The 27,659-nt window shown below is 39.6% G+C and overlaps 1 protein-coding gene across 1 annotated transcript in view; it reads right to left on the bottom strand.

Moving 5' to 3' along the window:
- ift88 (intraflagellar transport 88 homolog) overlaps positions 1 to 27,659 on the bottom strand; it is an 82,684-nt gene that overhangs the window by 1,749 nt on the left and 53,276 nt on the right. Inside the window, exons 18-25 of the mRNA XM_072263068.1 lie at positions 27,031 to 27,139; positions 25,835 to 25,985; positions 19,794 to 19,909; positions 16,764 to 16,816; positions 13,784 to 13,849; positions 6,914 to 7,020; positions 6,137 to 6,197; positions 2,081 to 2,194 (exon numbers count right to left, since the gene is read on the bottom strand). Coding sequence (XP_072119169.1) covers positions 2,081 to 2,194; positions 6,137 to 6,197; positions 6,914 to 7,020; positions 13,784 to 13,849; positions 16,764 to 16,816; positions 19,794 to 19,909; positions 25,835 to 25,985; positions 27,031 to 27,139 — 777 coding nt within the window. The remainder of the gene's footprint in view (positions 1 to 2,080; positions 2,195 to 6,136; positions 6,198 to 6,913; positions 7,021 to 13,783; positions 13,850 to 16,763; positions 16,817 to 19,793; positions 19,910 to 25,834; positions 25,986 to 27,030; positions 27,140 to 27,659) is intronic.

Here is a 27,659-nt window from a genome sequence, read left to right on the forward strand (position 1 = left end):
ATAATATCTTACAAAGACCTACACAATCTCAAAGACTTACTTTTATATTGTAGCTTCTTTGTAATAATGGCAAGTATACAATATGATTCCCTCCCTAATTACATGTTATAACCTCATTTGATTTTTGCAGCCCATGATCCAGCACAAACCCTCAGTACACCAACAGGGGGCAGCAAGGGAAATTGGGTCAATTAGGCCTGAATATTCTGCCAATATTCATGCTAACATTCCTTCCCAAATACACTATTCCATTTACCCACATTATCAAATCTTTACCTACTTAAGTGTCTGTCTAACTGATCTTAAATTATTCTAATTCCACCACTTCCTGACAATGCAGACCAGATATCAATCAACCTATATTTAAAAAAACTTGCTCCTCAGATCCCCAATAAAACTCTCTCCTCCCACCATACCCTCTTGTTTTTGACACTCCCTACCATGGGGAAAGTTGTTGAACAGCTAACCTGTGTGTGCCTCTCATAATCTTGTATTAGCATATGGGAGGGAGATTGAAAATCTGGCTGAGTGGTGCCACCTCAACCACCTGTCTCTGTCAGCAAGATCAAGGAGATGATTATTGACTGCAGGAGAAGGAAACTGGACGTCCATGAGCCACTTCTCATCGGAGGATTCAGAGGTGGAGGGGGTCATTGGGTGCCATCAGGAAGGTGGTACAGGGGCTTCAGGACCCACACCACCAGGTTCAGGAATAGTTAATATCCCTCAACCATCAAACTCTTGAACCAGAAGGATAACTTCATTCACCCCAACACTGAACTGTTCCCACAACCTATGGACTCACTTTCGAGGACTTTTCATCTCATGTTCACAATATTTATTATTATTCATTCTTTTGTACTTGCACAGTGTCTTTTGCACACTGGTTATTTGTCTGTCCTGTTGGGTGTGGTCTTCCATTGATTCTATTGTGGGGTTTTTTGTATCTACTGTGATTGCCCATAAGAAAATGAATCTCAGGGTTTTATGGTGACACATGTTCTTTGATAATAAATTTACTTTGAACTTTGATACTCTTCTATCAGTTCACCCCTCAGCCACCTGAGCTCTAGTTAAAACACAAATTTGTATTTAAAAAAAAATTTATTTCAGACTTCCTTGCATTTTTTTTCCCCCAATAAGATGGAGGACTTTGGTTATAGGGAGAGATTGATTAGCTCAGCCTATTTAATCTCTTCCTATAATCAACGAACTCAAATCTAGGCAATATCTTGATGATTGTCCTCTGCATTCTCTCCAGCGCAATTCCATCTTTCTGATAGTTTCCAGAACTGCGTACAATATTCAAGGTGTGATCTAACCAGTGTTGTAAAATTGCAACAAAATATCCTAACATATTTTTTGTCCTGATTATGAAGGCAGGCTTGCCATATTATGTTTTTTCCCCACCCCACCTAGCTCTACTGCCACTTTCTGAGAACAATGGACTTGGACCCTTAGATCTCTCCATCAACATTCCTTAGTTTCCTGTCATTTACTATACATCTCCTACTGCCATTTGACTTATCAAAATACATCGTTTGTAAGAATTAATCTCCATCCATTAAATTAAGCTCCATCCAGCTTTCCAACTGATCTATATTCTGCTGTAGCCTTAGACAACCTTCCTCGGCACCAATTTTTGAGTCATCCAGAAACTTAACAAACTCTTACATTCACAAATATCAAAATTCCCAGCACTGATGACTGTGGTACAACATAGACTTCCAATCAGAAAAATATTCATCCACCACTGCCTCCAATAACTTATCCAATTTTTGTTCCAGTTAAGCAGCATAAATTTGTGAACCAGCTTACCAGACATGGTTTTGTTATTAAATGTATTCAAATGAAAGATGGATACTTTTCTTAATGCTAGAGGTTACTGGAATGGATTATAAGCCATGATTGCATTGAAGATGGAGCAGATCTACTCATACTTTCTGTGCTTCACTGCTTGTTTTGGATACAACAATACTGTAAAACAATCTTCACCTGGATGGTAAAATACAAGACATCTTTCTCTAACAATAAGTGGAAAAGACAGCATATGATTTAAGGAAAATAGCCATGCACTTACCTATATCTTTATTGGTGCTGGTTTCATAAGGGTCATTAACTCCTGGTAGTGTCCTCAACTTTGCACTCAACCTTTCTCCTTTGGCACTACTAACATAACTATTTTGTCCATTTTCTGAAAAAAAAAATAGCAGGAAAGTCTGAAATAAAATACACATACAAATTTGTAGTAACAGACAGTGTTAAGAAAATAAATAGGCATCCCTTTGGAACAGAGATGAGGAGGAATTTCTTTAGCAGCCAGAGGCAAGTCATCGCCACAGAAAACTGTGCAGGCAAAGTCAATGGGTACATTTAAGGAAGAGATTGACAGGTTACTGATCAGTAAGGGTGTCAAAGGTTATGGGGATAAGTCATGAGAATGAGGTTGTGAGGAGAAATAATCAGTCATGACTGAATGGCAAAACAGACCTGATGAGCCAGATGGGCTATTTCTGCTCCTAAGTTGTATGGTCTAAATGTGAAATTGAAGAATTACAACAGTTTGAGGAGACAGTGTATGAAATACAACTTCATTAGTGCTTATAAAATTGTTCTTTTGAAATTCAATAGAACAAATTAGAATATAACAGGAGATCACATAAGCAAATAAAAGTCAAGTCATCATTCTTAAAAGGTTCTGAACAGTGCAGAACTCTGTGGGGAGACAGAAACTCAAACTGGTGTGAATCCTTAAATCAGCTGCAAATTAAGATCTGTTTCAAAATATTTTTATAAATAACTCTAAGAAAAGTAGCTCACAAAAGCAGGTAAAGATGAGTTTGGTGATAGGATCCTGAGGACGATGACGGAAGTTGCGGAGAATGACGTGTTGGATGCGGATGCTCTTGGGTGGTAAGTGAGGATGAGAGGAGCTCTATCCCTGCTAAGGTGGCAGGAAGAAGGGGTGAGTGTGGATGTCCATGAAATGGAGGAGATGTGGGTGAGGGCAGTATCAATGGTAGGGGAAAAAAAAAAATCACCATCTAAGAAAAGTAAGAATATCCTTTCCTGCTTCATACGAGGAAGTCAGTGTTTTGAGCTGAATTCGTATTGTGCCTAACATAACCAAAAGAGTAACCAATTTTCAGCATAATTTATGAATAAATTGATTTTATAAGTTTGAGGAAGTGAAAGTAGTAAAAAAAAATGCGTTATTAGTTTTCACAAGTTTTGTGATAGTTGGTACGATGGAATCTGAATAGAAGTTAAGAACCATCTATATAACATTAAAAACTTGTATTTTCACTATATTTTCTTCTCTTGGCATAGTCCTGCAGAATAATTCACAAACTGAAATATGTTTGAGATGCACAATTCTGTTCATTAGGAATACAAAATCAACGAGATCTCTTTTGGAGAATGGATGGTCTGTACAAAAAAGGACAGGTTACACCACCTGATCGTGACGGGGACCATTGTCTTTGCAGGAAGGTTGCTAGAGGGTTTTGGGAAGTTTTTAAACTAGGTTGTTAGGAGGATGGGAACTAACATAATAGGTCAGAGTGGAACAGTTGGTGTAAAGTTTGAGGCACTGCATGGAAGGATAGGCAGTGGAAAAAGGATAATTGCAGTCAATTGCATGGGTTGAAATGTGTCTATTTTAATGCAAGTAGTATTAGGAACAATGGTGATGAATTTAGTGCATGGAACGAGGATGTTGCGGCCACTACAGAGACTTGGCTATCACAACAGCAGAAATGGCTACTGGATGCTCTGGGCTTTAGATGTTTCAAAAGAAGAGGAAGCAAGGTTAAGGAGGTAGGGATTAAGAGCAGACAGACAGTATAATGATTCTATTAGGGAGGAATGGTGTAAATGGGAACAGATGTACTTAGGGAAATGTACACCTCTGACCTAAGAAAAGATATGCTGGCATTGGAGAAGGTTCAGAGGAGATTCATGAGAATGATTCCAGCAATGAACAGGTTAACATACGAGGAGTTGATGGCTCTGGGCCTGTACTCACTGGGGTTTAGAAGAATGAGGGAAGATCTCATTGAAACCTGTCAAATATTGAAAAGCTTGAAAGGGTGCATGTGGAGAGGATGTTTCCTACAATGGGAAAGTCTAGAAACAAAGGGCACAGCCTCAGAATAGAGGAGCATCCATGCAGGACAGACATGAGGAGGAATTTCTTTAGCCAGAGTGTGGTGAATCTGTGGAATTCATTGCCACCAATGGCTGTGGAGGCCAAGTCATTGGGTATATTTAAAGCAGAGGTTGACATGTTCTTAATTACACAAGATGTCAAAGGTTACGGAGAGAAAGCAGGAGAATGAGGTTGAGAGGGATAATAAATCAGCTGTGAAGGAATGGTGGGGCAAACTTGATGGATCGAATGGCCTAACTGGAAGTGCACTGAGAGCGGTAAGTGTGAAGGAGTTGGGGGCTTGCTGTTCTGGTTAACAATGGATGGTGCAATCCTGGTCATATTACGATCGAGGAACATGTTTGTAGACCGGATATTGAACTTCTTGCTGTTGAACTCCAGCCATATTCCACTGAGATACAACACTGGGCATCATGGGAGGTTGTTTCTGCCCATGGCCATCGAACTTTGCAGCTCTTCCCGTGGAGGGTCAGACACCCTGAGTCAATAGGCTGGTCCTGGACTTATTTCCATCTGGCATAGTTTGCATATTGTTGTTTGATTGTTTGTGGTTTTTGTAATGCTATACTTATGCTCTATTCTTGGTTGGTGCAGCTGTAACGAAACCCAATTTCCCTCGGGATCAATAAAGTATATCTATGCATTTATCTATCTAATTCTACTCTTATGTTTTATGATCACATGCATGGGATTCTGGATAGGTTTGTCCCATTGAAGCAGGGAAAAGATGGTAGGGTGAAGGAACCATGGTTGACAAGAGGAAGAAGGAACCATAAACAGAAGAACCCCAAAAGAATGAACAACACACAAAACATTTTTCTGTCATTCATTCTTTTGGGGTTCTTCTGTTTTTTGTGGATGTCTGCAAAGACCAAGTATTTCTGGATGTATACTGTACACATTCTTTGATAATAAATGAAAGCATACTTAAAAATTTAGGAAGCAAGGATCAGACAGGACCCTTGAGAGTTATAAGGTAGCCAGGAAGGGACAATGGAGAGCTAGAAGGAGATGTGAAGGCCTTGGTGAGTAGAATTAAAGAAACCCCTAATGTATTCTACGCTATGTGGAGAGCAGCATATCATCTAGCATGAGGGCATAATCAATCAGTGATAAAAGAGAAAACTTACCTGGAGTCAGATGAATGAATACTTTGCTTAAGTATTCACCAAGGAAAGGGACCTAGATGAATGTGAGGGCAGTGTAGAAAAGGCTAATATACCGGAACATGTCAATGTTAAGAAAGATGATATGCTGGAACTTTCAAAAAAAAAACTTTAGGATAGACAGTTTCCCAGGACTGGATGGGATATACCTCAGGTTACCACAGGAAGCAAGAAATTGCTGTGCCTTTTGGTGATTATCTTGTGTGGAGTATTGATCTATTGAAGAGTATTCTTAGAGACCGGATTTACAAGCATCTGGAGAAGCAAGGTCTGATTAGGGTTAGTCAGTGTGACTTTGTGAGGGACAGGTCATGCCTTACAAACCTGACTGAATTCTTTGAGAAAAGTGACAAGACAAATCGATTAAGGCAGAGCAGTGGATGCGGTGTAAATGGTTTTTAATAACTCATTTGACAAAATTCTCCATGGTAGTCTAATTCAAAAGTTAGAAGGCATGGGATCCAGGGAAATCTGGGCGTGTGGTACTGAATTGGCTTGCCCATAGAAGGCAGAGGATGATAATCGATAGAGAATAATCTGCCTGGAAGTTGATGACCAGTAGTTTTCTGTAGGGATCTGTTCTGGGACTCCTGATCTTTGACTTGGATAAGGAAGTGGATTAATTTAGTTGAAAGGTTCTCATTGGTAGTAGCAACACTTCCCTATTTCATATCTTTTTTGCCAAAACCAGTAAGTGAAGAAGTTCCTTTACCACATGGATTTAAAGTTAAAGGACGAAAGAAACATCATACGATCTAAATTATTCAGCTTCAATCGAAAAATAGTCTGGGGTACCTACCACTACCAGCACTCCCCTCTCTACGTCCACGAGCACTGCTATCTCTGCCAGATTTAACACGCTGTTGTAAAAACATAATTACAGGTAAACACAAGTTTGAACTTCTCCACATATGCTGAGATTTCAAAATATTTCATAGGAACATGAGTATCACATGCACATGGAATATATACGTAGCTGACAAAATGGTCATAAATTATCAACTTGGAAATAAAAATTATTGAACAACAGTTATTTCATTCTCTTTTACACTTGTGAACTGGAAATATTAAACCTTGAAAAAAATTGCATAGGGAAGGCAAATTTGGAATTGTTAAGCAAATTTATTCCATTTCAGAATTTAAATTTATTTCTCAGATTGAAACATAAAAGATGCACTGTTAGGTTTAAAGTTTAGAGGTAAAATGACAGTAACATCAGCTTCTCTTTATAAAGCATCTTTATAATTGTATCCCTCAGCATTTGTTACTGGAGGTTGCAATAGCTTCAGGATAGTTTCAACAAAGTTCCCAGCAGGTATTAGATAAATATGGTGACAATCTAGTAATCAAACTCATAAGAATTATTTGAGGAAAAACAAAAATATCACACTAATCCAGGAAATGGTTTTCTGAACTTACCTAGATAGGTACCTAGATACCACATTAGGTATTACTGTTGCATGCATTTTATTTAGATGTATAATGGGTTAGATATTTTGACAATAGTGCACTCAGATCAAGTAATTGATATGAATCTAATATAAAAAATGTCTTTGCTGCATGCACCTTATCTCACCTGTTCTCTTAATTCCTTCTGTTTCTCAACTTTCTTCAGTCTCGTGGCATATTCCTGAACCTCATTCAGCCCCATATCTGTACAAAGTCGAACTAGAAAGCGCAAGCCTAAACAATTAGGTAAGAAATTGGTCAGAACATATCAAAAGCTAAGTTCTCAAATAATCAACATACTTTTTGATTGATACTGTTCTGTTTCCAAATAAATGAGAAGTTGTGGATGAAAATATTGAAGGGATTACTTGCACAGATTTCATGCTCAAAAATGTTAACATTAGAAACATAACCACCAATGATAAAGCAATTAAATTATTAAAAGTCAAAGTAAATTTATTATCAGAGTACATACATGTCACCACATACAACTCTGAGATTCTTTTGCTGGGGGAATACTTAGCAAATCTATAGAAGAGTAACTGAAAACATCAGGAAATGTTAACTATAAACAAACTGTACAAATGAGAATATAAATAAATAGTAATAAATAATCAGCATGAAATAACAATATAACAAGAGTCCTTAAATGAGTGTAGCAGACATCCCACCACTCCCGGGAGTTCCGGGAGTCTCCGGCATATCGATAGTGGCTCCCTGATGCCCGCAAATTATATACAATATCCCAGAAATCGATTTTTTAGAGAGAGAGAGAGAGAGAGAGAGGGAAATAAGAGAAAGAAAGAAAATGAATGAATCCCGCTTGATCTCTCTTTGTGCTAAGTAGACCTATCAGTTTTCTCTGTGGGCGGGCTTTACAGTCGGTCGATCTCTCTCTCTCTCTCTCTCTTCCCCCCCTCCCTCCGTCCCTCCCTCCCCCCCCCCACCATATTCCATCAGTTCAGTTACTGCCGTCTGTAATGATGGTGAAATCATCCGGACATCTATTGGTGATGACATACAAAAGCCTGGCGAAGAAATTCCCAAGGCTGGCAGTGACAACCTGACTATGCGAGGCTGTCCAATATGGCGGAGCGCGTTGGCGTCTTAAAGGGGATTACAGCGGGGTTTAAGTTGGAGCGAAATTCCAAAATCGTCTGCTAAGACATCTTTAAAAACACGCTTGCAGCAAGCAAATTCTTCAGGTTTTTCTTCCTGAAACACTTCCACTTACAGGTACACCGAGGCCAGAAGAAAAACCGATTTTAATAAATACCCGGCCCAGCGAACTGTTTACCTGTGCTGCGCACTTGATAAGCATTTGAATTACATTTTATTAAATAATATGACATTATATTGTTTTATGTGGTGTGTGTGATATATGTATTGTGGCTACACTGTGGTACGGACAGAGGTTGTTTCATTTGTGGACAATCAGCCAGATGACAATAAACTTGAACTTGAAGATACAGAACTTCTAAACCACTCATTTAAAATCCCTCAATTCGATGTAAAAAAGTAAGTTCTGATCCCGACTATTGCAGGGTGTGTGTGTGTGTGTGTGTGAGAGAGAGAGAGGCGCGCGCACACACACACACATATAACACGGACATATATGTGATCAGACATTGTCCGAATGGACGTTAAGCGGCACACACCTGTAATAAGGATACACCTTTTATGCTTTTATTTCTTTTAGGGTCCACAACATATTAGGGAGGCTAAGCGCAGGGAAGGCTGCTCAAGTATTTCACAATTCTTTTCAGCAGAAAACTAAAGTCTGACAGAGAAGGTCACTAGAGCTGAGGTGTACTTTACATCTTTCATCGTTGAGCATAACCTGCCATTCCAGGTGCGTAAGCACACAGGCAAGCTATTCAGGAAAATGTTTCCTGACTCAGAAATAGCAAAAAAAACCATGCCTGCTCGTCAACCAAGACAGCAGCTATTGTGAACATGGCACATTAAGACAGAATTCAAAAGTCAGCTGTCTCACAAAACACTTGTGAATCTGATGTCTTGCAAAATTAACAAATTCATTGACACAGACTCCTATGAGGTTGAGACTTCCGGTTGAGACCTCCCTGAAATGAGTTTTTGCAGGGTGGGATGTCTGGTGTAGCAATCCCCTTTTCAAGAGCTTGATGGTTGAGGGGTAGTAACTGTTCTTGAACCTAGTGGTGAGAGTCCTGAGGCACCTGCACTTTTACCTGATGTCAGCAATGAGAAAAGAGCATGGCCTGGCTGGTGAGGATCTTTGATGATGGATGCTGCTTTTCATGTAGATGTGTTCAGTGGTTGGGAGAGTTTTACCGGTGATCTACTGGGCAGAATCCACTACCTATTGTAGGATTTTCAACTCAAAGGCATTGAAGAAAAAATGAAGAAGAGAACATTGAATATTTCAGGAATTATGGAGTGGAGAACATTATAGATATAGGGAAAGCCATGTGACATTGAAAATGGTATTCACTTGAGCAGTCTCAATGTCCAAGGCAACTCCTCAAATGGAAATTAAGAACAACAAGGGTATTGTCACTTCGTTGAGGGTGTATTACAGACCACCTAAAAGTCCAAAGCAGATAAGGGATTAGACACGAAGCCAATAGTACAGAGAATGTAATAAAAAAAAAAAGGATTATAGTAATGGGGATTTCAATTTCCCAAAATTAACTGGGATTGCCTTAGCAAAAAAGTAAGAAGGGGGGGAAATTTTGAAATGTGTCCGAGGAGAGATGGAAAAAGCAAGGCCTGCTTTTTTTCAGAGTGGAAGAGGCTAATATATATTACTAGGTATATAAGAATATGAGTGTAAACTGCCAGAATCTATTCCCCTCACCAGCGATTAATAAGACTAGAAGGCCATAAGCTACTAGGAGCAGAATTAGACCATTTGGCCCATTGAGTCTGCTCCTTCATTTCATCATGGCTGATCCATTTTTTCTCTCAGACCCAATCTCCTGCCTTCTCCCCATATCCCTTCGTGCCCTGACCAATCGAGAATCCTATCAACTTCCTGCCTTAAATATATATAAACACTTGGCCTCTACAGCTGCCAGTGGCAACAAATTCCACATATTCACTACTCTCTGGCTAAAGAAATTCCTCCTCATCTCTGTTCTAAAGGGACATCCCTCTATTCTGAAGCTGTATCCTCTGGTCTTAGACACTTTCATCATAGGAAACATCTCCACATCCACTCTATCAAGGACTTTCAACATCGGGTAGGTTGCAATTAGGTCACCTCTCATTCTTCTGAACTCCAGTGAATACAGGCCCAGAGCCATAAAACGCTCTTCATGTGACAAGCCGTTTAATCCTGGAATCATTTTTGTGAACCTCCTTTGAACCCTCTCCAGCTTCAGCACATCCTTTCTGAGCTAAGGGGCCCAAAGCTGCTCACGATACTGCAAATCAGCTCTCAACAGTGCTTTATAAAGTCTCAACATTTCATCCTTGCTTTTATATTCCAGTCCTCTTGAAATGAATAGAAACATAGAAAATAGGTGCAGGAGTAGGCCATTCGGCCCTTCGAGCCTGCACCGCCATTCAGTATGATCATGACTGATCATCCAACCCAGAACCCTGTACCTGCCTTCTCTCCATACCCCCGATCCCTTTAGCCACAAGGGCCATATCTATGCTAATATCGCATGTGCCTTCCTCACCAGACTGAACTTGCAAATGAACCTTTAGGGAATCCTGCACAAGGACCCCAAAATCCCTTTGCACCTCAGATTTTTGTATTTTCTCTCCATTTAGAAAATAGTCACCCCTTTCATTTCTTCTACCAAAGTGCATGATCATACACTTCTCAACACTATATGCCATCTGCTACCCCTTCGCCCATTCTCCTAATCTGTCTGAGTCCTCTGCAGCCTCTCTACTTCCTCAAAATTGCCTGCCTGTCCACCTATCTTTATATCATCTGCAAACTTTGTAACAAAGCCATCAATTCCATCATCCAAATCATTGACATATAATGTACAAAGAATCGGTCCCAACACAGACCCGAGGAACACCACTAGTCACTGGCAGCCAACTAGAAAAGGCTCCCTTTATTCCCACTCCTTGCCTCCTGCCAATCAGTCACTGCTTTATCCATGCTCAAATCTTGACTGTAATACCATGGGCTCATAGCTTGTTAAGCTGCCTCATGTGTGGCACCTTGTCAAAGGCCTTCTGAAAATCCAAGTACATGATAACTGATTCTCCTTTGTCTATCCTGCTTGTTATTTCTTCAAAGAATTTCAACAGATTTGTCAGGCAAGATTTTCCCTTGAGGAAACCATGCTGACTACGGCCTACTTTATCATGTGCCTTCAAGCACCCTGAAACCACATCATTAACAATCAACTCTAACATCTTCCCAACCATCAGGTCAGACTAACTGGCCTATAATTCCCTTTCTGCTGCCTCTTTCACTTCTTGAAGAGTGGAGCGACATTTGCAATTTTCCTGTCTTCCAGAACCATTCCGGAATCTAGTATTTCTTGAAAGATCATCACTAATGCCTCCACAATTTCTTCAGCCACCTCTTTCAGAACCTGGGGAATACACCATCTGGTCCAGGTGACTCATCTACCTTCAGACCTTTCAGTTTCCCAAGAACCTTCTCCCTAGTAATGGTAACTTCACACATTTCATGACCCCTGACACCTGGAACTTCCACCATACTGCTAGTGTCTTCCACAGTGAAGATGAAGCAAAATACTTAGCAACACACATCAAAGTTGCTGGTGAACGCAGCAGGCCAGGCAACATCTCTAGGAAGAGGTACAGTCGACGTTTCAGGCTGAGACCCTTCGTGTTGTTTGTTGAGCAAAATACTTATTTGGTTCGTATGCCATTTTCTTTGTCCCCCATTACTACCTCTCCAGCATAATTTTTTCAGCAATTTGATATCCACTCTCGCCTCTCTTTTCACTTTTGGCATCCTTGTTAACATTATTGGCTAACTTGCTTTCATATTCCATGTTTACCTTCTTAATGATTTTTTAGTTGCCTTCTGCTAGTATTTAAAAGCTTCCCAGTCCTCTAACTTCCCGCTAATTTTTGCTCAAAGGACAACAAACTATGCAAATACAAAAAGAAAGAAAGAATAGTAATAAATAAACAAACAATAAATATTGAGAACATGAGATGAAGAGTCCTTGAAATTGAGTCCATAGGTTGTGGGAGCAGTTCAGTGATGGGGCAAGTGATGTTGGTTCAAAAACCTGATGGTTGAGGGGTAATAAGTTCCTGAACCAAGTTGTGTGAGTCCTGAGGCTTCTATATGTCAGCAGCGAGAAGAGAGCATGACCTATTGATGTACAAAAGGATCTAAACTTTGTAGATCACTCTCAGCAAATATACAGGAGACACAAGAGATTGCAGATGCTGGAAAGCCCTTCAGGTGAGCAAAAGATACATATGCACCTCTGCCAATCTCATGTACTCCATTCAGTACTCCCAATATAATCTCCTCCACATTGGTGAAGGCAAGTGTAGACTAGGCAACTGATCTGCAGAGTACTTGTACTCTCTGCAAAGAACCAGCCTGAGCTGCCAGTTACATCCCACTTCACCTTCCCTTCACACTCCCACGCTGTTTTCCCTCAGCCTTCTCCATTGTCTCACGTGTTCCCTTTCCTCCCACCTTCTGATCCACCTCCCATTTTAACCTTTCTCATACCACCTCCAACCTCATAGCATACATTTTACCTCCTTCACCCTCATGGTTTCATTCACCAACTACGCATAACTTCGACCCAAAGGATCTCCTCCTCCCTCATCTTCTTCCACCTGCCCTGATGATTCTCGTTATCACTCATCAGTATCCATTACTGATAGCTTTTGTTTTACCTTATCATCCTTTTAGCTGCCTTAAATCTTCATCCTCTTAGCTGTCTTATATCTTCATCCTCCCACACATTCTTCCCCTCCTCACCTCCATCTGCTTATTTGGTTTGCCTCCATCTATCATCTACCTGTCTCTGTATCCCAACTCCACCCCTCCCTCCCTTGCTACATCTGCCCACCATCCTTCATTCCTCCTTGATCCAGCAATCACCTACTGGTCCCATCTCATTACCACCCCCCTCTCCACTATCTGTCTTGCTGCAGGGTCTTGAACCGAGTCATGGACAATTCCTTCCCTCTGCCCTCTCCCAACAGATGTTGCTTTCCTCCAGCAGACTACAAGTGCAACAAGCAGTTAAGCAGGTACAACAAATGTAGATTTTCTCCGAGAGACTGCAGGTACAACAGGCAGATAAGATGACAAATGTTATGTTAATTTGTCTGCAGTTTGGTTTCCTTGCGTATGAAAAGATACACGTGTGATAAAGGAAAACAATGAATGTTCACTTGTCTGATGCCTGGGTTGGCAGGGTTGTCTAGCATGTGTTCACTACAGCTTAGATGAATGAGAGGAAATCTCTTAGAACATATGGGTTCACCATGCTTGATGCAGAAAGGATACAGAGGGTCAACACCTAGAGGTCACAGTCTCAGGAAACAGGGAAGATATTTAGGACTCTGATAAGAGCAGACATCTTCACTCAGTGGGTGGTAAAATGTGGAACCATCTTCAGTGGAAGATGGTAAAAGGCAGGCCATGGAGAATACTTCAGAAGAAGAGCGTTTTCTGGACACGAAAAGCAATAAAAGGTTAAGGAGCAGAAATATGATATTAAGTATCAACCAAGACTATATTTATTGGTGGAGCAAGCTTGAAGGGCCAAAAGGTTTGTTGGTGCTGTGTTTTTAATGTTCCATATTAAAATCAATAACAAAAGTGTGTTAGAAGTGACAGAAACTGAAAATAATGAAGTACAATTTTTGCATTTATGTTCTTGAGTTATAGCTCAAAAACAAGTCTATTACTAAATTTGGCACAAAGAAACCAACCACAGGAGAATCTCATAAATATTCACACTTTTTCCAAACATAGTAAAGACTAATGAATGTGAAAAGTAAACTTAATTACCATTAAAAAAATTGTATCACTTACATTCAATATTTTCTGGAAACTTCCGGTGAATATCTTTGTACGTTTCCAATGCCTTTTGGTAGTTACCTATATTAATAAAGTTAACCACAATATAATTACCACATTAGGTACAGACAACTTTACAAATGTTAGAATTAATATTTTCCTAAAAATAATAAAAAAATACAATCAGCATTACTTCATTTTCAAATCCTTATTTAGCTTTGCTTCTCTCCTGCCGTCTCTAGACTTTTCTCCATTCCTGCAGCTATTGAAGGATTCAGCAATCTTCCAAATTCAACATTTTATGTACTCCCAATTTCCAAGGATGACCATGAATTCCTTCCCTACGTCACTCTACTTATTGCCTTTAAAGATTCTTTAAAACCATGCTTTGGTCAGATTACACTCATCTGTCCTGATATCTCTCATGTACCTTACTGACAAATTTCTCATTAGTTTGGGACAATATTCCATGTTAAAAATACTCTATCATTGCAAACTGCTGATATGATTGCAACTCTATAAAGACAATACATGGCAAATTAGCATTGTATAATAAATCATACCATAGTAAATTATGTTGACTTTCACCTATTTTATCATATGTCTCCAAGTACCCTGAAAGCTAATCCTTAATAATAGACAACAACTTCCCATACACTGAAGTCAGGCTAACTGGCCTATTGTTCCATTTTTTTCTGCCTTATAGAGTGGAATGACATTTGCAATTTTCCGGTACTCCGGAACCATTCCAGAATCTAGTGATTCTTGAAAGATCATTACTAAAGCTTTCAGAACCTCTTCAAGCTACCTTTTTCAGAAGCATGGGGTGTAGTCCATCTGGTCCAATTGACTTCTTTACTTGTAAACCTTTTAACTTCCCAAGCTCCTTATCCTTAGTAATAACAACTACATTCACTTCTGCCCCCGACACTTTCAAATTTCTGGCATACTACTAATGTTTTCTACAGTGAAGACTGATACTAAATAAGACAAATGTAGGTCCCCTACAGAGAGAAACAGGTGAATTGATTATGGGGAGCAAGGACATGGCAGACCAATTGAATAATTACTTTGATTCTGTCTTCACTAAGGAGGACATAAATAATCTTCCGGAAATAGTAGGGGACAGAGAGTCCAGTGAGATGGAGGAACTGAGGGAAATACATGTTAGTAGGGAAGTGGTGTTAGGTAAATTGAAGGGATTAAAGGCAGATAAATCCTCAGGGTCAGATGGTCTGCATCCCAGAGTGCTTAAGGAAGTAGCCCAAGAAATAGTGGATGCATTAGTGATAATTTTTCAAAACTCTTTAGATTCTGGACTAGCTCCTGAGGATTGGAGAATGGCTAATGTAACCCCACTTTTTAAAAAAGGAGGGAGAGAGAAACTGGGGAACTATAGACCGGTTAGCCTAACATCGGTGGTGGGGAAAATGCTAGAGTCAGTTATCAAAGATGTGATAACAGCACATTTGGAAAGCGGTGAAATCATCGGACAAAGTCAGCATGGATTTGTGAAAGGAAATCATGTCTGACGAATCTCATAGAATTTTTTGAGGATGTAACTAGTAGAGTGGATAGGGGAGAACTAGTGGATATGATATATTTAGATTTTCAAAAGGCTTTTGACAAGGTCCCACACAGGAGATTAGTGTGCAAACTTAAAGCACACGGTATTGGGGGTAAGGTATTGATGTGGATAGATTGGTTGGCAGACAGGAAGCAAAGAGTGGGAATAAATGGGACCTTTTCAGAATGGCAGGCAATGACTAGTGGGGTACCGCAAGGCTCAGTGCTGGGACCCCAGTTGTTTACAATATATATTAATGACTTAGATGAGGGAATTAAATGCAGCATCTCCAAGTTTGTGGATGACACGAAGCTGGGCGGCAGTGTTAGCTGTGAGGAGGATGCTAAGAGGATGCAGGGTGACTTGGATAGGTTAGGTGAGTGGAAAATTCATGGCAGATGCAATTTAGTGTGGATAAATGTGAAGTTATCCACTTTGGTGGCAAAAACAGGAAAACAGGTTATTATCTGAATGGTGACCGATTAGGAAAAGGGGAGGTGCAACGAGACCTGGGTGTCATTATACACCAGTCATTGAAAGTGGGCATGCAGGTACAGCAGGCGGTGAAAAAGGCAAATGGTATGCTGGCATTCATAGCAAGAGGATTCGAGTACAGGAGCAGGGAGGTACTATTGCAGTTGTACAAGGCCTTAGTGAGACCACACCCAGAGTATTGTGTGCAGTTTTGGTCCCCTAATCTGAGGAAAGATATCCTTGCCATAGAGGGAGTACAAAGAAGGTTCACCAGATTGATTCCTGGGATGGCAGGACTTTCATATGATGAAAGACTGGATTGACTAGGCTTATACTCATTGGAATTTAGAAGATTGAGGGGGGATCTTATTGAAACGTATAAAATCCTGAAGGGATTGGACAGGCTAGATGCAGGAAGATTGTTCCCAATGTTGGGGAAGTCCAGAATGAGGCGTCACACTTTGAGGGTAAAGGGGGAGCCTTTTAGGGCCGAGATTAGGAAAAACTTCACACAGAGAGTGGTGAATCTGTGGAATTCTCTGCCACAGGAAACAGTTGAGGCCAGTTCATTGGCTATATTTAAGAGGGAGTTAGATATGGCCCTCGTGGCTAAAGGGATCAGGGGGTATGGAGGGAAGGCTGGTACAGGGTTCTGAGTTGGATGATCAGCCATGATCATACTGAATGGTGGTGCAGGCTCGAAGGGCCGAATGGCCTACTCCTGCACCTATTTTCTATATTTCTATGTTTAATAAGTACTTGCGCTATTTCTTTGTCCCTCATTACTACCTCTAATTCTCAGGTTCATTCAAGTTCATTCAAAAAGTAAGCTTTTCTAGAAATTCATTGAAAATATCACTGGTACATCTTTTTCAAACAACTTTCTGATAACATTTTAAAATTGACAAGTTTTAACTATAGGCAATGTGAATAAAAATCTGATCCTTATCTTACCACTTCTTCTGTAGCAGCTAGCCACCATTAACCGCCATTTCACTTGAGTAGGTCTGTATTGAAAATATATTTAGAGGGCATTATGATTAAACACATTTGAAAAATTTAAATTATAACCATTACCTGCTCAGAGTTTTAAAATTGGTATATATTTTATTTTATTTCAATTACTGTGGATTCCCCATCTTCCCGGTTTATGGCTTCCTACACAAGAGCACTGTTTTCTAGGTCTCCAAAACCATAAATTTTAATTTTACTGAATGGAACTGGTTAAAAAAAAAACAATGGGGAGAGATATTTCTTGCTATCTAATTTTCCCACCTCCTAGAAGCTTAAATGCTTTGCTTAATTCCTTCACTTGATATTGAGAGCTCACTGCGTATAATTAACAATTTCTTCACCTTCTTTGGGGTTATCCATGCTGTTATTTTGAACAATTGCTGAAATTCTAATCAAATAAATCAGAATTCCAGAGAGAGAAGGGAGGAATAGATAGATGGTTGATAATTTCTGTAAATTTCTAAATTTCTCAATCTTTGCTGGGATGGTTCTAAGAATAAAAACATGATTTTCCTAAATTAAAACAGCACAAGATCAGGCCTTTTGGATCACAATTTTATGCCAATTAACTTAATGATGCCTTCCCACCACATTAAATCCCTCCCTCTGGTATTAGACATTTTGAACCTGTGAAAAAAATACCACCTGTCTGGTCTTTCTATTCCTATCATAATTTTATATTTTTTTTTATCAGGCCTCCCCCTCAGCTTCCACCACTCCAGAGAAAATAACAGATGTTTGTCTAATCTCTACCCACAGAACATGGTTGCTGATTTATTCATTTATTGAGATACAGCACAGAGTAGGCCTTTCCAGCCCTTTGAGCCGACTACCCAGCAATCCCCCAATTTAACCCTAGCCTAACAGTGGAAGACTTTACAATGACCAATTAACCAACCAAATGGAAACCAGACAACCTGGAGGAAGCCCACGTGAACTCCTACAGGCAGCAGCGGGAATTGAACCTGGGTTGGTGGTACTGTGAAGTGTTGTGCTACCCACTGCACCACCGTACCGCACTGAGCCAGGCAGCATCCAGATGTAACCAAAATGAAACACTTCACACTTGCCCAGATTAAATACCATCTGCCACTTCTCCACCTGTATCTGCAACTGATTTATGCCCTGCTCTTTCCTTTGGCAATCTTCTGCACTATCCACAAAGCTATCAATCTTTGTGTCATCTGCAAATTTACTAATCCACCCATCCAGATTTTCATCAGTTAATTTGGGCACATCAGGATCAGCACATTTTGGCACAATTAAGCAGTTGCCCCAATTAGCTGTAGTATCATGAAAATAGTTAAAAAGGTATAAAAAGGACAGACTACCATTTAACTGACTAACAAATTATGTATTGAAATGAAACAAAGAACAAATTAGAATGCTATCAATATCTCTATAATACTATGAAACTGTATTAGCTCCTAATAGTTTTTGATGGAGAAATTCATCCAGTGTATGCTGCTGTGTTCTTTTGATTGACTGTCAATGGATAAAACCAGTGCAAATAGTTAATGCAGATAAAGGACTCCTTTCATACAATGCTTCTGAATACTACATTCTTCAAATCTTCATTTTCAATGTAACATTTGAGACATTTGCTGATCCCATCAAATTATTTATAGTTCATAACTTGTTGAAGTAGTGAAAACATTTTATTTTCACTTCCGGCCGTTTTTGACATCTCCAATCCTTAATGCTTGAAACCACAGTGAGCAAACAGTTCTGAATTGTCTTACTGCTTAGTTCACACCAGCTATCAGTGACAAAAATCACTGCTCTTTGAACACAATCACATACAACTGTCGCTGTTTAAAAACTACTCGCTCTAAGTACAGTGTAGTGTCTAATAGCTGCACAAGAGTACAAAACTGACACTAGTTGGAAACTATTCAGCAAATCTCCTGTCCAAATTAAGTAGCATAGTGCCTCGAATAAACAGAGGGAGACCCAGCTATTTTCTTGATTAGGTTCTGTTCTTTAAGACTTGTTCCAAATAAACAGCAGCCCGATTAACCGATGGCCCAATTAACAGAAATTTACTATACATCACAAACAGAGGTTCCACTAAGCATCCGTATAGAACACCACTAATCACAGATCCCCAGTCAGAATAAGACCCATCTACCACTATCCTCTGTCTTCTAAGAACAAGCTAATTCTGATTCCAAATGGCTAAGTTACTGTGGATCCAATGCATCATAATCTTCTGGATGAAACTACCAAGAGTGATGTTCTAAAATCCATGCAGACAACCTCCATCACTTCAGCTTCACCACTCACCTTTGTAATCTTGGTGGGAACTCATGTACAACATCATCAAGTAGCTACTTATAAATTGTAATTCTACAGTGATACACCGGGACATCTAAATGGGTGTTTAAACCAGAGATTGCAAAACAGGACAATAATAGCATTGAGATTTACCTGCAATTCATAAAAATTCATGATATAGCATTTTTATATGAGAAAGATCTTACTGAATTTCAGTCTGCCATTGTAAAACTTAGCTAGGCACTGCCTTCAAGATAAGAAAATCTATGTTAAACTGAGCCAAACTGCTTATTCTCCGGATCTCTGTAAATTTTATGTGGCTCACTTAGTGTATAAGTTTTCTTTCCACTCATTTCTGGAAGCTCTTAGATGGTCGCATGGGAGATAATTAGCCCGAGTTATGAAATCTTCAGCAATTAATGTAACATTTTCCAGTTTAAATCTGTAAGACATACTCTATTTTCTATGTCAGAAAATTCAAGATTCACTCCAGGACATTAATTCGTAATCTAGACTAAAAGTTAAATTAGTTCTAGGAAATTCCGTATTGCTGGATGTGCTGATTTCCTGTTTAAATGAATATGAAGATCCATCTAGTCATTGATAATGAAAAAAGGCTCTATTTACTGTACATAATTGATCACCTCCATTTGCAAAAATATGTTAGTGATACAAAGTCAAAATATTACTTACTGGATGAGTGCTGCCCTTTCAAAGTACTGAATAGCTTTTTCGCAGAATTGTGTGTCGATATAGTAGGCCCCAAGCCATTCAATGCCCTCAATATTTGATGGGAAATATCTAAATGACTAACAAAAGCAAACATAGCAAGAGCTTAATTACAAACACCAAAAGCATTTAGTTTAATTATATCCAACATGCTTTCCAATCAAACTTACACTTAATTCCCTCAAGGATAAAAATTCAAACTTTATGTATACAGATTATACATGGAAAATTTTACTTTTTATTTACTAAGTGTATTTTACGTGAGCATTTTTCCCTGAAAAGGTATTTACTAAACACCCTTGATTTTAATTTATGTGTGTTTTAAAAAAGAGAATATAGAGTTCTTCCAAGGAATGAGATTAACTTCTAGACAATAGGCAATAGGTGCAGAAGTAGACCATTTGGCCCTTCGAACCTACACTGCCATTCTGAGATCATGGCTGATCATCTACTATCAATACGCAGTTCCTACCTTGTCCCCATAACCCTTGATTCCCCTATCCGTAAGATACCTATCTAGCTCCTTCTTTAAAGCATCCAGAGAATTGGCCTCCACTGCCTTCTGAGGCAGCGCGTTCCACACCTCCACGACTCTCTAGAAGTAGTTCCTCCTCAACTCTGTCCTGAATGACCTACCCCTTATTCTTAAACCATGCCCTCTGACTGGACTCTCCCAGCATCTGGAACATATTTCCTGCCTCTATCTTGTCCAATCCCTTAATAATCTTATATGTCTCAATCAGATCCCCCCTCAATCTCCTTAATTCCAGCGTGTACAAGCCCAGTCTCTCTAACCTCTCTGCGTAAGACAGTCCGGACATCCCAGGAATTAACCTAGTGAACCTACGCTGCACCTCCTCCACAGCCAGGATATCCTTCCTTAACCCTGGAGACCAAAACTGCACACAATACTCCAGGTGTGGTCTCACCAGGGCCCTGTACAAATGCAAAAGGATTTCCTTGCTCTTGTACTCAATTCCCTTTGTAATAAAGGCCAACATTCCATTAGCCTTCTTCACTGCCTGCTGCACTTGCTCATTCACCCTCAGAGACTGATGAACAAGTACTCCGAGATCTCTTTGTATTTCTCCCTTACCTAACTCCACACCGTTCAGATAATAATCTGCCTTCCTGTTCTTGCTCCCAAAGTGAATAACCTCATACTTATTCACATTAAACGCCATCTGCCAAGTTTCTGCCCACTTACCCAGCCTATCCAAGTCACCTTGAATTCTCCTAACATCCTCATCACATGTCACACTGCCACCCAGCTTAGTATCATCAGCAAACTTGCTGATGTTATTCACAATGCCTTCCTCTAAATCATTGACATAAATCGTAAACCGCTGTGGTCCCAATACCGAGCCCTGTGGCACCCCACTAGTCACCACCTGCCATTCCGAGAAACACCCATTCACTGCTACCCTTTGCTTTCTATCTGCCAACCAGTTTTCTATCCATGTCAATATCCTCCCCCCAATGCCATGAGCTCTGACTTTACCCACCAATCTCCTATGTGGTACCTTATCAAATGCCTTCTGAGAGTCAAGGTACACCACATCCACTGGATCTCCCGCATCTATCTTCCTGGTTACATCCTCAAAAAACTCCAATAGATTAGTCAAGCATGATTTGCCCTTGGTAAATCCATGCTGGCTCGGCCCAATCCTATTACTGCTATCAAGATATGCCGCTATTTCATCTTTAATAATGGACTCTAGCATCTTCCCCACTACTGATGTTAGGCTAACAGGGCGATAGTTCTCTGTTTTCTCCCTCCCTCCTTTCTTAAAAAGTGGGATAACGTTAGCCATTCGCCAATCCTCAGGAACTGATCCTGAATCTAAGGAACATTGGAAAATGATCATCAATGCATCCGCAACTTCCAGAGCCACCTCCTTTAGTACCCTAGGATGCAGACCATCTGGACCTGGGGATTTGTTAGCCTTCAGTCCCATCAGTCTACTCATCACCGTTTCCTTCCTAATGTCAATCTGTTTCTGTTCCTCTGTTACCCTATGTCCTTGGTCCATCCATACATCTGGGAGATTGCTTGTGTCTTCCCTAGTGAAGACAGATCCAAAGTACTTATTAAATTTGTCTGCCATTTCTCTGTTTCCCATAACAATTTCTCCCAATTCATTCTTCAAGGGCCCAACATTGTTCTTAACTATCTTCCTTCTCTTCACATACTAAAAAAACTTTTGCTATCCTCCTTTATATTCCTAGCTAGCATGCGTTCATACCTCATTTTTTCTCCCCGTATTGCCTTTTTAGTTAAGTTCTGTTGCTCCTTAAAAATTTCCCAATTATCCATCTTCCCACTCACCTTAGCTCTGTTATACTTCTTTTTTAATGCTATGCTATCTCTGACTTCCTTTGTCAACCACTGTGGCCACTTTCCCCCCTTTGAATCCTTCCTTCCCCGGGGGATGAACTGATTTTGCACCTTGTGCATTATTCCCAAGAATACCTGCCATTGCTGTTCCACTGTCTTTTCTGCTAGGATATCCGACCAGTCAACTTTGGCCAGATCCTCCCTCATGGCTCCATCGTCTCCTTTGTTCAACTGCAATACTGACACTTCTGATCTGCCCTTATCCCTCTCAACTTGCAGATAAAAACTTATCATATTATGGTCACTACCTCCTAATGGCTCCTTTACTTCAAGATCACTTATCAAATCCTGTTCATTGCACAACACTAAATCCAGAATAGCCTTATCCCTGGTCGGCTCTCGTACAAGCTGCTCCAAAAATGCACCCCGTAGGCACTCTACAAACTCCCTATCCTGGGGTCCAGTACCAACCTGATTTTCCCAGTTCACCTGCAGTTCACCCCATAACTACTGCGACATTTCCTTTGCCACATGCCATTGTTAACTCCCTATTCAACTTGCACCCAATATCCATGCTACTGTTTGGGGGCCTATAGATAACACCTATTAGGGTCTTTTTGCCCTTACCATTCCTCAGTTCTGTCCACACTGACTCTACTTCTCCTGATTCTATGTCCCCCCTTGCAAGGGATTGAATCTCATTCCTCACTAACAGGGCCACCCCACCCCCCTGCCCACCTTTCTGTCCCTTCGATAGCACGTATACCCTTGTACATTTAATTCCCAGGTCTGATCCCCCTGCAGCCATGTCTCCGTTATCCCAACAACATCATAGTTACCCATTCGCACCTGAGCTTCAAGCTCATCCGCCTTATTTCTGAGATTTCGTGCATTCAGATATAGAATTTTTAACCCATTTCTCCTCTCTCTCTTTAAATCGCTGCCTATTGTGCATAACCCAGCTCCCCCAACTCTCACCAGGCTATACGCCCCTTGAATTTTGTTGTCCTTCTTAAATTTACTCTTTCTGTACATTTAACTCCATGCTCCGTCAGACCATCCCCCTGCACATGTATCCTCCTTATCACTCGTTACGCCTCACCTTTCTCTACTTCACACTTAATATTCCGGAACCGTGTAGTCCCCACCTGTCCTTTATACTTCATCTCGCTATCCTCTCTCACATTCTGGATCCCTGCCCCCTGCAAATTTAGTTTAAACCCCCCCAAGCAGCACTAGCAAATTTTCCTGCAAGAATGTTAGTACCCCTTCCAGTTCAGGTATAAACTGTCCCATCGGAACAGATCCCACCTTCCCTGGAACAAAGCCCAATTATCTAAAAACTTGAAGTCCTCCCTCCTGCACCATCCTCTCAGCCACGTATTGATCTGTGTAATCCTTCTGTTCCTCGCCTCACTCGCACGTAGCACAGGTAGCAATCCTGAGATTGTTACCCTGGAGGTCCTGCCCTTCTCTCTACTATATAGACATAGTATATTATTCAGAATATTATGAATTTGACCATAATTTCCTGTAGGTATGTTCAATAAGTCCTTAAGCAACAAAATGTATCACAATTAGGCAAAAACCAGAGATCAATTCTCTATCTTCTGGACAGCTCAAGTAGGGTGAGATCCCTGGAAATGGTATATTGCTGATATCTATTGCAAATGTCCAAGAGGATTACAAGTAGAATACAACCCAAAAATACCCCAAGTCTTGCTGACAGACAAACTAACCAAGTTCATTGGTCACGCACTCACTAAACCTTCTGAGGGTTAAGTTCACTAGAATTACCCCACCCAGCCCAGTGCAATATCGGGGCTTTCCAAATGTAAATGCTGTCACAAATTATTAGGAGAGCAACTAGATTTCTATATCATTGAAGGACACAGATTTAAATCCCACCTTCAGGAACCTGAAGTAATTTGATACATGTTACATGCTCAAGGAGATCTGTTTTTTTTTTGCGAGAATGATGTAATGGTCTTTTCGAGGTCACTAGATGTGATTTTCCCGCCGATGTGAGGTCACTGATGACATGTGCACCATGACTATATAAGGATCGACCCAGATGACACAGTAATTTTTTAGTTTGTAGATTTCCAGGTAGAACGTGCTGTATCTCTGTTTCTGTTGCGTGTTTGTTTTTGTGACACAGTTTCATTTTTTAAACGGTTTTGCATTCTATTGCAAGATACCATATTATTGGACTGGAAATTTTTGGCTAGATGTGTTGATTTACTCAATTCCAACAGTAGAAGGGAGAGTGAAGAATTTATCTTAGTGCAGGGTCCAGGGATCAAGAGGAGTTGGCATCGTTTAGCAGTTTAAAAAAGGATCGACCTTATTGAGTCTTCATTGGCGGAGTAGCAACCTGCATCGAGGATAACTCTTGCCAAAAAGAGCAAGAAGTTCATGCAACGGTTTGCTCTCTCTCTCTAAAAAAATTTGAGGTCAGTTGTTTTAAGCTGTTTATTTACCTCCACGTGGATTCTGTGACAGAACCAGCAGGAAAGTTGCATCTGTGAAGAAATCCTTCTCCAGAGAAGTCTCTCCCCAACTGAACGTATAGATCTGTTGGACTTTCGAATTTATCGCTTTAAGAACTATATCTGACTTTATCGCTTTAAGAACTGTTTTCGCATTTAACGCTTTAAGAACCAGTGCCAAATGTTGAATGGCTGCATATCGGTTAACTTCCGGTTAAAGTTTTCGTTTGTTTTTTTTATCGTTTATCCGTGTTTAGTAAATGTTTGGTTGTTTTTATATAACCTGTCTCGATTGATATTCATTGTTGCCATTTACGTAACATACATTAAAAACAAAATTTCATCTTGGTACTGATAAGCACAAAACTAAAAAATTGTTTTAAATCCTTCTGGTTCACTAGTATCCTGATTTTCATCCTTATCTTAAATGTGACTTCATTAAGGCTGAGCCTTCAAAGGGCACAAAAAAATCAGCATTCCAGTAGGAACCACAAATGTAAAAAAAATACAGGTTAAGCTATTCTTCCAGACCTAACACCTGTCACAGAGATATTTAATGAATATGTGACAGTAAGTTATTTAAAACATTAAAAGTTTTAACATATTAGAATTCTAAAAATTAAAAATACTGAACACTTAATTAAAGAAGCAGTTTAAAAAAAAAGGTAATATTTTCCCAAGTTTCTTCCAGCCACTTCCCTCCAAAGGAATGACAGGGTATTTACCAGATCAACCCAACCTACTTTTGTCCAAGCAGACTCCTCACCAAATGCGATGTAAAATTACTGAAATTTGGGCCCCCTTGTCTAACTCTATATAGTCTCCAGCATTTTAGGCAGCTGGGAAAACAGTGGCTAACCACTGACTGCAACCTTGGGAATTTCCAAGGAAATGTGGAAATCACAAGTTTTTTTGGCAATTAAATGGAATAAGGTCAGAAGAACAGAATACTGATATTGATTATGACACATGAAAATTTTTAAAACAAATTCACCATTTTCTGTAGGAAAACTATGATATTAAAGATACGTACATAAAATTGAGCCCTGCACTTTGAACTTGTTCATTCACTGATTACTGCTTTGATAATTATAAACTGCCACCCAGACCACTAATGCCTGTATTTATTTCTATTACTGTTAAGTAATACCCCATAATAATACCAGAATTATTACCTCATAATAATACTGGAAGGCTTGAGATTTATCTCCCTCACTGTCATACAGGTCCCCTAACTTAGCAAGTGCCTGCGAATCTGTGGGGGCAACACTAATCAACTGCATGAGCCATTCAATGGCTTGAGGTATATCCTCCAATGTTTCATATCTCAAGAAATATTAGTTAAAGATCATTATCTTTCCAAGTAATGTCTATCACACATAGAAGTGTGTCCTGTAAAAGTTAATACCGTACATTGCAGAGTTAAATTACAGTAGACTGTTACATTCATGGATAACAATCTGAGAAAATAATAATGAAATGCAAAATCTACATAAGCGACAGGAGATTAAAAACTGAAGAGTACCTCAAATCAAGCAATCATTCAATACGTAACATACAAAAATGTTCAACCATCATAATTCTAAAAATACTGAAAACATGCAGGAAGTTAGTCACAATATGAGAAAAGTAAAAATAGCTAATGCTTCAAGTTCAATCTTGTTTTTAAGAAATTGGGAAAATAATTATGAAAACAATACAAGGGGAAAAATGCTAACATCATTCTTTGTTGCTGGTGCCTACTTTTGCAGAAAAAGTGAAAGCATTAGTTAAGGCTTACTACCCAAAATTTCTTCTCTCTTAAATGCTTTACTCCAAATCTCTCACTTAATTTATTAATTGTTCAGCACCACACTACTCTTCTGCAGATGATACAGGTACAAGAGAAATGCTTTATACCATTCCTTGCTATATTTTCCATCACCTGCTCCATTTTCTATGCTCTCAGTCACATGACCCCATACTGGAGTAGACTCCCTAAATCTTTCCATCTCTATCTCATTTCTTTGAATAACCTCTTTAGAACATGGGTTTTCCATTGGAGGACAGAAAAAAAGCAAAGTATGTTTCTGAGATAAAAGGTGAAACTATCAAAACCACAGTTTGCTGTTTTGCTAACAGGTTATCTATCTAGTCAGTATTTCAGGGAAGTTTGTGAGATCTTGATGTTGTATTTTGGCTATTATAATTTTCTACAACAGTGACCACACTTTCTGAGATTGTGAAAAGTAAAAACTCTTACATGTCACAGTAAAGCAATATTAAATTACTTTTAAACTATAAGGCTCCCAAACTACAACCTATCAATACAGCTTCCACTTTGCAATTTTTTAAAGGAAGCCTCTACAAACTCAAAGCTTGGAAAGGATACAAATTTGCAATCTGATACATAACTTGAGCATTATTTCTCATGATTGCATGGAGCTTCAAGAAACAATCCAAAGCTTCATCTAGTCTGTTCAAATTCCTGTACGTAAGACCTGAAATTAAAAAGGAGGTGAATATAAAACATGGGGAAATAGCAAATTCCATGCAACCATGGAATACTGAGAGAACTAAAATACACTGAGCTTTCTGAAAAGCATGATAAAGGCACTCTCAACCTGTTCCTATTGTTAGAAGGAATTTAATCCCATAATGTCTCAAGCCATAATCATCCTAATTCAACAATATTATTTTCAAAGAGTGCAGAAGATATGATCTTGCAGAGAGGACTACTGTAATGCATGGACTATCTACTGGTCTCCAAAAGATTATCCACTAGGTGCCTGAGAATAATTCAAAAAGCATGTGGTCACTTCCTCACCCTTTTTGGGCATAGTGAGCTATGACAGAGGAGCTGGACCAGCTGCTGAAAATGAGGGACAAAATACATTTTAATATTACAGACATTATTATCAGCATTTATCAATGAATGACATAGCTGCATTTCTTTGATGTTAATACTACAACCAAATAAATATTAGCCTCCCATTTACCAGATAGATTTGTATTACATTA

This window comes from Mobula birostris, chromosome 7 (assembly GCF_030028105.1).
Source record: "Mobula birostris isolate sMobBir1 chromosome 7, sMobBir1.hap1, whole genome shotgun sequence".
In the NCBI taxonomy this organism is placed as follows: domain Eukaryota; kingdom Metazoa; phylum Chordata; class Chondrichthyes; order Myliobatiformes; family Myliobatidae; genus Mobula; species Mobula birostris.